Source organism: Nelumbo lutea, chromosome 5 (assembly GCF_056320005.1).
Source record: "Nelumbo lutea isolate HS-2025 chromosome 5, American lotus-T2T, whole genome shotgun sequence".
NCBI lineage: Eukaryota > Viridiplantae > Streptophyta > Magnoliopsida > Proteales > Nelumbonaceae > Nelumbo > Nelumbo lutea.
The window spans coordinates 67563486-67576703 of NC_142688.1; the positions used below are offsets into that span (position 1 = coordinate 67563486).

The window sequence follows — 13218 nt, forward strand, 5'->3', positions numbered from 1 at the left end:
GAGAGTGCAACACTATTCCTTGTAGCTGAGGGAGAGGTCCTCTCTTGTCGGGCAGTGTATGACCATTAAGGGCTGAGAGGTTAAGTGTAAGACCATTGAGGATAATACTTGATGGGCTAATCTTGCATCTGCCCACAGTCCTTGGGTGTTACAAGGTGGCTTGGCCTAGGGACCATTTAGGGAAAGTGTTGGGCCCATAGAGCCCATTCGATGGGTTTTAGGGGGTGCACTGTCTTTAACAGTGTATTCGACCAGGCCTTGTAACAAAGGCTGGGCCAAACCCATGTGGCTGATGTGTGGATCAATGCTTGTGTCCCATGCCATACAAAGAAGCCCAACTGGGCAGCAGTTAGGAAGGTTAAGTGAGCACATAAGCTTAGTGGGCCTAAAGCCCATTTCGAACCGGACTATTTATTTAGTTAATTAAAGGGGCGAATTCTGAGATGGATTAGTAGATAGGATAGGGTCTTAATCCTATCCACTCAGAGAGTCCAGATCTGAATGTGATTCAGATCTAGAAACCTCCTAATGGGATTAGGAGAAAGTTGATCTAATCTGCAGATAAGATAAGGGTTTATCCTTATCACTAGAAGAGAAGGCTGATCCAAATATGATTTGGATAAAAACAGCTCCTAATGGGATTAGAAGCTGATCTTTTAAGTTAACAAATGAAGGAGGGGGCGGTAGCCTTGAAGATATATACATCAGATCCTCTTTAGTGCTGAAATCAAGAAGAGAGAATTATGCACCCTGTGAATACTCTCTTGCCGCCTCCCTGTTCTTGCCGCCCTGTTTGCCAGTTCGATCTCCAGTTGTGGGAGAAGTCAATATTGGATCTTGACATCAGTTCTTTGAGAAAGGATTGAAAGGAATCTGTGCTCATGTACCATTCTACTGATTCTTGCAAAGGACAGAGTTCTTGGGGAAGAACACTGCTGATTCTGCTCCATCCTGCACTGCACCATCTTCAGTGGGAGCAGTCTTTGGATCCTTCCTTGGGCGTGAACACCTTCGTTGGGAGATATTATTTCTCCGTATCAGGTATAATTCTCTCCTATTCCTTTTGGTTCATATCTGGTTCAGTTTAAGCTTCAAGAATGATCCTTGAAAATATGATTTTCTAAATAGGGAATGTGATTCCCTGTTGAAGGGAGAGAGAAATTTATGAAATTCGCCCCCTTATTCCGCAATCTTTGGGCGTCCATGGGATGGATCTCTCATCCCTTCAAGAGAAAAGTTTGGTTTTATCTCCAGGAGCAAAAAGGCTTCTTGAGAAGATGATCCATCATATGAAAAGTGGATGCAAGAAAATTATACTATTATTGGGTGGCTTGTGAACTCAATGCAACCACAGATTAGTTAGCACTATTTGTGGATGAATTCAGCAAAGGAAATTTGGGATAGTGTTGTTGAAACCTATTCCCAAAAACTAAATGTGGCTAGAGCTTACAATTTGAGAAGTGATGTGAAGAAGTTAAGACAGGGGGAGAAATCATTAGCTGCATACTTCTCAATGCTGAAATCTTTATGGCAAGAAATAGATTTGATAGAAGCTATAACCTGGGACACCACTAATGATGCTAAGACCTACAGAAAATTTGTTGAGAGAAATAGGGATGTTTGAGTTTTGACAAGACTAAATCCAGAGTATGACATTACAAAATAAAATATTTTATCCAAGGATAGTGTCTCACTATCTCAGGCATATGCCTTGGTAAGTAGTGAAGAAAGCAGGAGACTTGTCCAGGTTCAAGGGGCTGGTCTAAATGATTACTTTGCTAATATGGGACTGAAACCCAAGGGGGTTGTAGGGACTCCAAGTAGCTCAGGGAAGAAAGAGATTGTCTGTGAGTACTATAAAAAGCCAAAACACACTAAAGACAAGTGATGGAAATTGCATCCTGAGCTCCTACCACTTCGGTTTTAGAAGAAGCCTAATAATAAAAGGGCAGGGAGTGCTAAGGTTGTTGCTGGTCTAGATAGTGATAGATACCAAGCTGAAGAGATGATGACTAGTGTGCAGTTAGCAGTTATGAAGGCAGAATAGGAGAAGTTTGGGAGGATGATTAGTCAGAGGGTGTGATCTCTTCTTCCAACCCTTTAGAAAATTCAACCTCTTCTGCATTTGCTCATTCAGGTATATGGGCTTCTGCCAATCATGCAACTATTTTAGGTAATCAAGGATCCCTTGGATTATTGATTCCGGTGCTTCTGATCATATGACCAACCTTTCTACTTTGTTAGTTTCATATTATTTACTTCTTGGACGTGATAAAATCACCCTAGCCGATGGCTCTCTTGCCCCTATCTCTGACAAGGGAACTATCAAGGCTATAGACTCCTTGGTTCTTCCTTCTGCTCTTCTTGTACCTAGACTAAATACAAACTTGTTATCTGTAAGTATCCTAATTAAGTCATTAAACTATTATGTAACCTTCTTCCCTTCCTACTGTGTTTTTTAGGATCTAGAGTCTCAGAAGGTGATTGGGAGTGGCCGTGAGGCAAATGGAATATACCTGCTAGATACTCCCGGACAGTGCCATGAACAACCTAGAAAAGCTACTTTTGGGTCTACATCTACAGAGTTCATTAGTCGAGTTATGTTATGTCATTTCTGTTTGGGTTATCATTCTTTTTATGCATTAAGTCATTTACTCCCAGAACTGTTTAAGGGAACTAGTTTGTCTAGTCTTCATTGTGAGTCTTATGAATTGTCAAAACATTGTAGAAACAATTATCCTTTAAGTAATAAAAGATCTTCTCCTTTTAATATTGTACACTCTGATGTGTGGGGGCCCTACCACTTACCCTCTATGGGTGGCTGCAAATATTTTATCTTGTTCTTTGATGACTTTTCTCAGTTCACTTGGATATTTTTTATGAAGTCCCATGATGAAGTTCCCAAACTTGTGAGCCAATTCCACGAATTTGTCCTAACCTAGTTTGATACCAGGATTAAAATTTTTAGATCTGACAATGCAAAAGAATATTTTGAGAAAAACTTGACCTGCTATCTCACTAATTTAGGGGTTATTCATCAAAGCTCCTGTTCCAGGACCCCAGAACAGAATGGAGTTGCTGAAAAAAAAAATAGACATATTGTTGAAGTTGCAAGAAGTATTCTATTTGCCTCACATGTCCCTACAAATTTTTGGGTTGATGCTAGTCTCATTGCTACCTACCTTATAAACCATATGCCATATGGGGTTTCAGGGTTTAAAGTCTCCCTTTAGTCTTCTTCATCCGAACAAGGATCTTTTTCATATTCCTCTTTGTGTCTTTGGCTGCATCTGTTATGTACATATCCCAAGTGTCCAAAGACATAAATTTGAACCAAAAGCCCACAAGTTTATCTTCCTTGGTTATTCCCCCACACAGAAGGGTTACTATTGTTTTGATCCAAAGACTGGAACTCGATATGTCTCAATGGATGTCACCTTTGATGAGCTTTCTTCCTTTTATGGTTCCTCTCTGGAGAGACATTGTCCAAAGGGGGGGGATTTGTCATAGGTGTTTGCTCTTCCTCTTCCTGTCCCAGTTGAGTCTTTTGCTGAGTCTCCTCCTCCTTCAAATGAATAAAGGGAGGATCAATCACTTCACTCTCATTCCAGTGTTCCTATTCCTTCTCCTTTACCTCCTCACCCACTTTTTAATCCTAGGATGTATCAAAGGCAAAGAACCAGAAATGAGCAAGTTGTTTCCCCAACAACACATGAGCCTCATGCACTTCCAGTTACAGATGAGACAACAGGTACTGTTACAGCCCCTTTGGAGCCATCCTTCTTAGACCTTGATATCCCCATTGCTATTAGGAAAGAAAAAGGAAGTGTGTTGCACATTGCATTTCCAAACACCTTTCTTATAGTTTGCTCTCTCCGTCATATTTTGCCTATCTTTCTTCTATTGCCTCTAACCTAATTCCCAGGTCAGTGTCAAAAGTTCTTAATATTCCAGAATGGAGGGATGCTATGAGAACAGAAATTGATGCCCTGCACAAGAATGACACTTGGGAAGTAGTTGATTTGCCTGAAGGAAAGGATCCAATAGGCTGTAAGTGGGTCTTTACTATCAAATATCATGCTGATGGCACCATTGAAAGGTACAAGGCTAGGGTGGTTGCAAAAAGCTATACACAAACATATGGAATTAATTATCTGGAGACCTTTGCCCCTGTTGCCAAGATGACTTCTGTGAGAGTTCTTCTATCTTTGGCTGCACACTCAAACTAGGCACTTTATCAACTAGATGTAATGAATGCATTTCTGAATGGAGAATTACATGAGAAGGTTTATATGTCTCTTCCTCCAGGGATGTATGAAACAGATATGAAAGGAAAGGTCTACAGGCTAAAGAGATCTCTTTATGGACTCAAACAGTCCCCTAGAGCATGGTTTGAAAGGTTTAGGGCTGCCCTGTCAGCTTTGGCTATGTACGACACAGCCTGGTCATACACTCTTTGTGAAGAGGAGAGGATTCTTGATTGTTTACCTGATTGTGTATGTTGATGATATTGTTGTGACTGGTAATGATGTCTCGGGAATTAATGATCTCAAATCTTTCCTTCATACAGAGTTTGAGATCAAAGATCTAGGGGAATTGAGATACTTTCTTGGTATAGAAGTTGCTAGATCCAAGGATGGGATTCTTATCTCTCAGAGGAAGTATGTTATTGATTTTCTCTCTAAAACATGGAAGATGGGTGCTAGACCAGTTGCTACTCCTATTGATATGAGCCATAAACTCTCTGCTTCAGATGGAATATTGTTAGAAGACAAGGGAGTCTTCCAGAAACTACTTGAATAACTTCTTTATCTATGCATGACTCAGCCAAACATTGCATACGCTGTCAGCTGCATCAATCAGTTCATGCATGCTCTTAGGGATACTCATATGGCACAGTAGAGCGGATTCTGTGTTATTTGAAGGGCTCCCATAGAAAGGGAATTCTATTTTCCAAGCATGGCCATATAAAACTTGAAGCCTACATAGATGCTGATTGGGTTGGAAACATTGATCATAGAAGATCTACCTCTGGGTACTGTAGCTTGGTGGCAAGTAACATTGTCTCTTGGAAAAGAAAGAAACAATCAGTTGTTGCTCGATCTTCAACCGAAGCAGAATACAGAGCCCTGGCATACGCTATCAGCTGCATCAGTTAGTTCATGCATGCTTCCAGGGATACTCATATGGCATAACAGAGCGGATTCTGTGTTATTTAAAGGGCTCCCCTAGAAAGGGAATTCTATTTGCCAAGCATGGCCATATAAAACTTGAAGCCTACATAGATGCTGATTGGGTTGGAAACATTGATGATAGAAGATCTACCTCTGGGTACTGTAGCTTGGTGGCAAGTAACATTGTCTCTTGGAAAAGAAAGAAACAATCAGTTGTTGCTCGATCTTCAGCTGAAGCATAATACAAAGCCATGGCACAAGGAGTTTCTGAACTATTGTGGCTTAAATCATTGATGGAGGAACTTGGTATTGAGCATGATAAGCCAATGATGTTATACTGTGATAATCAGGCCGCCATCAACATTGCTCACAACCCAGTACAACATGACAGAACTAAGTATATTGAAGTTGACAGACACTTCATTCGAGAAAGAGTGGCTTTTGGTGAAGTGTGTCTACCTTTCATCACCTTTGAAGGACAATTAGCAGATTTTCTCACCAAGGGCATTTCCAAGGCTAAAACTCCAGCATGATACTGGCAAGCTTGGAATGATTGACATCTATGCTCAACTTGAAGGGGAGTGTAGAGAAGATGGGCCGAATGGCCCATAGGCTGTTTATCCTTTTTTATCTTTTATGTTCTCAGCTGAGTGTGCAGTATAAAGAGTGGGAAAATTAAATAATTAAAATTCAAAATGAGCAATATCAACTTAAGAGAAATCAGTCTTACCGAATTCTGATTCAAGGGTTTGGATTTAATCAATTGATCATCAATCCTAGGTAGACTTTGGCAGTCTTGCAATTCAAGCATTTAACCTTAGATTTATTAGTATAGCCATAATAAATCTTGTGTTTTCCTAAATCAGCTGACAAAACCCAGCATTCGATCAACACTTATCACTAATCGACTAGGTACGATAGTGCTCCATATTAACTAGTGATACCATTAAACTTTGTGAAAACAGTTAAACCAAAATAACAATAATTGAGATAGTGATGAACTTACAATTTATCTATAATTTTTGAGGACTTTAGCATGGATTTTTATGCCGGTTTTATTAATTTTTGCCTTAATTTAGCTTAATGCTAAGAATAAGTTCAGGGATAATTAATCCAAGAAAAGGAAGGAAAAAGGCAAGAAAAGAAGGTTCAAAAAGACCAATTTCAGTCCAGCCCGGTCATGGAAGCAAGAGAGAGCACTTCGGCCCAAGAAGAGCAAGTGAATTCCTTGAGAAAACCCAAGAAAATAAAGCCTAGCTATGAGTAGAATTCGGCCCAGCAAGGAAGGCCCATTCTCAGCCCAAAAGAGCAGCTCAATGTATAGCTATCATGTGCTAAGAGAGAGCCTAAGTGCAGCCCAAATAGCAGCCCTTAGGAGGCTTTCAAGAGAGCTCTAGGAAGTTCAAGAAAGGGGTGTAATACACCCCATTCTAGAGGCTTCAAGAAGGGGGCAAGAGCCCCCTTGAAAAACTATATAAGGAGGCCTCTAGGAGGGGGGAGAGGTGTTCAATTGCTTGAGAGGAAGGCTCTCCCACTCTTAGAGGTTCGGCCACCTTGAGAGAAGAGAAGAGAAGAAGGCTAGGCGCAAGGAAGAAGAAGAAGAAGGGCTGAAGGAAGTTCAAGACAAGAAAGCTAGAAGAGAAGGTGAGTTCGAATTGAGGGTTTGTGATTCAAAGATATTTTGTAATAAATCATTTGTAGTTTCATTCTCTTTTGATTTGAATTCAGTTTCTTTGTTATATTTTCTTTCTTCTTTCTCCTTGTTTCCATTCTTCCTTGATGTATTTCAGCTTGTAAAATTTCAGTTCAGCAATCTAATTCTTTTTGATTCATTCAAATGGTCATGAATTGTACTTGAAGTTTCTTGAGTAAGGGTGTTATTGTAGATTAATTCGGCCAACTAACCTTCAAAACTCAGATCTGAATTCTCAGATCTGAGATTGCAAGATCTGAATTGCTTGAAAGAGAATTCAGATCTGCAATTTTCAGATTGGCCGAATGGATCTAAAGCTTGGAATTCCTAGAGTGCTTGAGAGAGACTCTAGGAATTCAGATCTACTATTCAAGAACTGAATTGAGTGCAAGGTTAGAGATAACTTGCACAATTCAGTTGGTGATCAATTCAGACTTGAATTGATGCCTTAGAAGTGTTTGAAGAAATGCATGCATGGGGATTAAATTCTTACTAGAGATAGAAGAACCGTCACTCATGCATAGGATGAACATGCGCTTGAGAGAGGCTGTTCATGACCTTGGGGTTTCACCAAACCAAAGCTCAATGATGATTTATTCGAATGATCCAAATTGATAGATTGCTGAATTCTGAGATTGACATTTACTGCTTACTCTTCTAACCTGATTTGAAGGCAATTGGGCCAATGATTTAGATAGATTTTAATTTAGGATTTTTTAGCTTTCATTAAAGTTTTGATTTATTTGTTGATCAGATAAGAAGTGCTCAATTTAGTATTGGTAATTGTTTCCTAAATCCTCGTGGGAACGATACTTCACTCACTACTTTATTACTTGAACGGCTAGTGCACTTGCTAGTGTCACAATGAGCCACACATCAAGTTTTTGGCGCCGTTGCCGGGGATTTAGGGAAACAATATTAGGAAACATTGAGCATTCTTAATCTGATCTCATTCAGCATTGCATTCATAGTTGGGTTAATTTGCTAAGTTTTTCATTTCAGCTTGGACTACAATTGCTGTACTACTGTAATTGTGTTTTAGTAGATAACTTTCTCTTCCCTGTTTTAGTTTAATTTTCATAAAGGGAGACCTGTTTTCCTTTCTATCTTGAAGTTATTGTCTTCTAAAAGAAAAAAAAAAAAATTGAAAACATGAGTGTTGCAGATCTGAGTTGCATTCGGCACTCAGATCTGCTATAGCAGAACTGCAATACTCAGCTGAAAAAAAAATCTGTTATCAGCCCTTTATTATTCTTTTCTTTCATTACAAAAAGAAAAAAAAATATATTTAGACAGTGAAAAAAAAAAAGAGAGAGAGAACCATATAACCGAAAGAATGGAAACCAAGGATTCGGATCAGAACTCAGATCTGAGTTCAGATCTGAGTTCTGCTGTAGCAGATTTGCAACAGTTCAGATCTGAGTTCCCTTGAACTCAGACCTGAACTGATATAAATTCAAAGGGTAATTGGGGGTTATCTTCACCCCAATACACCCTAGAACAAATCTGCTATCTGTATAAAACAATTGGATAGCATTGGGTAAAGAAATTCAGATCTGAAATCACCCAAATCTGAACTGGGACTATGAACAGAGCAGGATAGAGGGCAGACTTTGCAATGTTAGATAACTTGTACTATGATTTTTTTTTTTTTTGAGCTGATTTGGTTGAGAAAAAGTGTGTTTATTTTGAGGAAAAGAATAGCATGAGAGCTTTCAGATCTGAACATCAAATCTGACTTTCAGATCTGAAACTCAAATCTGAATTTCAGATCTGAAACTCAAATCTGCTAGATTCAGATCTGAGTTCAGCTAATTGCAGGTCTGCATTCTGCTAGGTTCAGATCTGAGTTCAGCTAATTGCAGGTCTGCATTCTGCTAGGTTCAGATCTGAGTTCATCTGAACTCAGACCTGAACCTACTCAATTATGACTGATATTTTGATACATCAGACTTGTCTAATGGCTGAAAATGTAGCAAAGAATGAAAGAAATTTGATGTGAACTCAGACTTGGGGTCAGATCTGAGTTCAGTTGGTTGCAAATCTGCTAGGTTCAGATCTGAGTTCAGTTGGTTGCAAATCTGCTAGGTTCAGATCTGAGTTCAGTTGGTTGCAAATCTGCTAGGTTCAGATCTGAGTTCATCTGAACTCAAACCTGAACCTACTCAATTCTGATGAGAATTTGGCACCCCATTCACAATGTGAGATATCAGATTAGCTTCAGGGATCAAAGGGTAGCAAGGAATGAAAAATATTTGAAAGAATGATATGTAAGCCTTCAGATCTGAACCTCAGATTTGAGCTCAGCTAGTTGCAGATCTGAATGCATGTGGGTTTAGATTTGAGTTCATCTGAACTCAAACCTGAACCCACTCTATTCTGATGTGAATTCGGGTAGTAACAGCATCATTTGATGCATCAGACTTGCCTCATTGATGAAATTTAAGCCATGAATTGTAAAATCAGATCTGAATTAAATGAGAATCTGAGGCAGTATGAGTACATGATCTGAAATTTCTTTGAACTTGATGTTTTGTTATCTTTTAAATCTCTTGCACCCGATCTGAATTGATGTTTGGATTAGATCTCTTGCAGCAGTTAACAATACCAAACATTGCAGATCTGATTTTTCAGGTCTTAGCAAGTGTTTGATATGCATAAGCTATACAGGTTTGGGCTTCAAATGTAGAGCTTAAAATCCTTAAACCAAGCCTAACTCTGATATCAGCCCTAACGCATCACAGATTTGGTAGATGTATATTGCAGTGTATACCAATGAGTGTGTATGAGATATACAGCTCAGATCTGAATTATTATTTGTTAATTTCTCTGGACTAACAATACCAAAGACTTGTAGATCTGAAGTCAACTAAATTGGGTCTGAATTCAGATGTTGCAATCGATGGATGTAGATAAAGGAACCTTGAATAAGATGATTGGTTTAAATCTGCTTTTAGTATAATCGGCTTCATTTATTCATGATAGGATGTAGGTTTTTGTATTCCAATAATTCACTTTACATTTTCAGTGTGATAGGATTAGTTATTTATTTTCTTTTGTGAATATTGGCCTTTTTATTGCTTTGACCTTAACAGTTTATGACAAGCAGACCTGAACTGGAAGAGATCCTTTACGACCCGGAGATTGAACGGACTCTCCGTGTCCGTTTAAGAGCTGCTAGGCAAGTCAGACAAGAAGTTCAAGAAGCTCAAGAAATGGCTGAGCAGAGGACTATGATGGACTATGCCAAACCCACTCTCACTGGAGCTGCCTCCAGCATTATCAGGCCCAATATTGCTGCTAACAACTTTGAGATCAAACCTGCCATCATACAAATGATTCAAAACACGGTGCAATTCTGTGGATTGGCCCACGAAGATCCCAATGCACACATTTCTAATTTTTTAGAAATTTGTGACACCTTCAAACACAATGGGGTAAGTGATGATGCCATTAGGTTGAGGTTATTCCCATTTTCTTTGAAGGATAAAGCCAAAGCATGGCTGAATTCATTACCAGCATGATCAATAGCTACGTGGGACGAAATGGCCAGCCGTTTTCTCTCTAAATATTTTCCCCCTTCTAAAACTGCTAAAATGAGGAATGACATCACTACTTTTTTCCAGCAAGAGGGGGAATCTTTATATGAGTCATGGGAATGATACAAGGAGCTGCTGTTAAGGAGAGTTCCTCACCATGGCCTCCCCATTTGGCTGCAAGTGCAGACTTTCTATAATGGTCTTACTGACTCAAATAAGACCATATTAGATGTTGCAGCCGGAGGATCCATAAATAATAAAACTCCTGAGGTTGCCCATGCACTTATTGAGGAAATGGCAGCCAACAACTATCAATGGCATTCGGAAAGAACTCAAACTAGGAAGTAGCAAGGCTTGCATAATGTTGACACTTATACAGCACTATCTACACAAATAGGAGCACCCAGTAAGAAAATAGATGAAATGCAGATAGCTGCCATGCACGTGCAGCCTCTTAATTGTGAATTGTGTGGGGGAGGCCACATCAGTACAGACTGCCAAGTTGGCAATCAGTTCAGACCATCTACTGAACAAGTTGACTATGTCAGCAATTCATCAAGACAGCAGGATTACCAGAGTCACCATACTTTTCATCCAGGATGGAGGGGACATTCAAACCAGTCCTGGCCAAATCAGCATACTTCCAAGCCGTTCCACCAGACTTATCATCAGCCTGAACCAAAATCCAATTTGGAGGAACTGATGACAAAATTTATAGCAAGTGCAGAAACTAGGTTCCAGAACCAGGAAGCCTCAATCAAAAACCTGGAAAACCAAGTGGGGCAATTGGCACAATTAATCTCTTCCAGACTGCCGGGAACTCTTCCAAGCAACACTGAAGTGAATCCACGAGAGCAGGTGCAAGCTATTACCTTAAGGAGTGGAAAAGAGTTGCCTGAGGTAGAAAAGAAGAATTGGGCTAAACCCAAGGCAGAAACAAGCCTTGGGACCAGACAACAGAAGACAGAACAACCAGAAGCACAACAAGGGATGCACCAACAGCCACAAGTTCCATTCCCTAACAGGATAAAGCAACAAAAATTGGAGAAGGAATTTGGTAAGTTTCTTGAAATATTTAAAATTTTACATATTAATATTCCTTTTGCTGATGCTTTAGCCCAGATGCCACACTATGCAAGGTTTTTGAAGGAATTATTGGCAAACAAAAGGAAACTGGGAGATGTGGCTACAGTTGCATTAAATGAGGAATGTTCTGCTATCCTTCTGAACAAGCTGCCTCAGAAACTCAAAGATCCAGGGAGTTTCACTATTCTTTGTACCATTGGCAGTTTAAAAATTGAAAAAGCTTTATGTGACCTGGGAGCTAGCATCAATTTAATGCCATATTCTATTTTCAAGAAATTGGGGTTGAATGAACCCCAACCCACTAGAGTGGCATTACAATTGGCTGATAGATCCATTAGACATCCTAGGGGGATCATAGAAGATGTGTTAGTTAAAGTTGACAAATTCATTTTTCCAGTTGATTTCATTGTGATAGACATGCAAGAAGATGTGGAGGTCCCGCTTATCCTAGGGAGACCTTTCCTGGCTACCGGGAAAGCAATGATTGATGTCCAACAAGGACAACTCAGCCTTAGGATACAAGATGAGGAGATAATTTTTAAAATGTCTAATGCTATGAAACATGCACCCTCTAGTGATGATTCTTGTTTTATGATTGATGCCATTGAATTGACAATTGATGAATGCTTCCAGGTAAGTAGAATAACTGATCCTCTTGAACTCTGCCTCTAGCAGGGAGAACTTGAAGAAGGAGAAAATGAAAAAATAAACCTCATGATAGAATACCTGAACGATAAGCCTCAATTCAAGGGAAAGGGGTTTCTTAAATTAGAGAACTTAGGAAAATTGCCTGGACCATCAGGTAAGCCATCACCCCAAGAACCCCCCACCCTTGAACTGAAGCAGTTACATCCCATTTAGAGTATGCTTTCCTTGAGGAACCATCAGATCTCCCCATGATAATTTCCGCAGCGCTGAATCCCTTACAAAGAGAAAAATTATTAAGAGTGCTGCGGGAACACAAAAATGCTATAGCTTGGAAGGTAGAAGATATCAAAGGCATTAATCCATCAATCTACACTCACAGCATTTTGATGGAAGAGGACAGCAAGCCTTCCGTTCAGCCCCAAAGGTGCCTGAACCCCAACATGAAAGAAGTGGTAAAGGTTGAAATAATTAAGTTGTTAGATGCTGAGATCATTTATCCTATTTCTGATAGTTCTTGGGTAAGCTCTGTGCAAGTTGTGCCCAAGAAAGGGGGTATGACTGTTGTTCCAAATGAGAAAAATGAACTCATCCCTACTAGAACCGTCACCGGATGGCGTGTGTGTATTGACTATAGAAAATTAAATGAAGCCACCCAGAATGACCATTTCCCTCTCCCATTTATGGATCAAATGTTGGAGAGGTTAGCCGGGCATGAGTATTATTGTTTCTTGGATGGATATTCAGGGTTTAACCAGATACCAATTGCACCAGAAGATCAAGAAAAGACCACTTTTACTTGCCCATATGGAACCTTTGCATACCGAAGGATGCCCTTTGGGTTATGCAATGCCCCAGCAACCTTTCAGTGATGTATGATGTCTATATTTTCTGATATGGTTGAAAAATTTATTAAGATCTTCATGGATGATTTTTCAGTTTTTGGCTCTTCGTTTGATGCATGTTTGAATAATCTGGAATAGGTGCTTACTAGATGTAAAGAAACACATCTTGTGTTGAATTGGGAGAAATGTCATTTTATGGTGCAAGAAGGCATAGTGCTTGGACACAAGATCTCTCA

At 39.6% G+C, this 13218-nt stretch overlaps 2 protein-coding genes and 1 non-coding gene across 3 annotated transcripts in view; 2 read left to right on the top strand and 1 right to left on the bottom strand.

Moving 5' to 3' along the window:
- The window catches only part of LOC148852778 (uncharacterized), a 46246-nt gene that overhangs the window by 13886 nt on the left and 19142 nt on the right, over positions 1–13218 (top strand). The window lies entirely within an intron of this gene.
- Positions 10461–10570, bottom strand: LOC148852779 (small nucleolar RNA R71). The gene has a single exon (XR_016100096.1). It is a non-coding gene; the product is annotated as a small nucleolar RNA R71 (small nucleolar RNA).
- LOC148852780 (uncharacterized) lies at positions 10830–12164 on the top strand. Its single transcript, XM_088943039.1, has one exon. The coding sequence runs from the start codon at positions 10830–10832 to the stop codon at positions 12162–12164; it is 1335 nt and encodes a 444-aa protein (XP_088799165.1).

Bases quoted from the DNA above. Each gene is read 5' to 3' on its own strand.
- LOC148852780 (XM_088943039.1), top strand. From the start codon at position 10,830: ATGCAGATAGCTGCCATGCACGTGCAGCCTCTTAATTGTGAATTGTGT.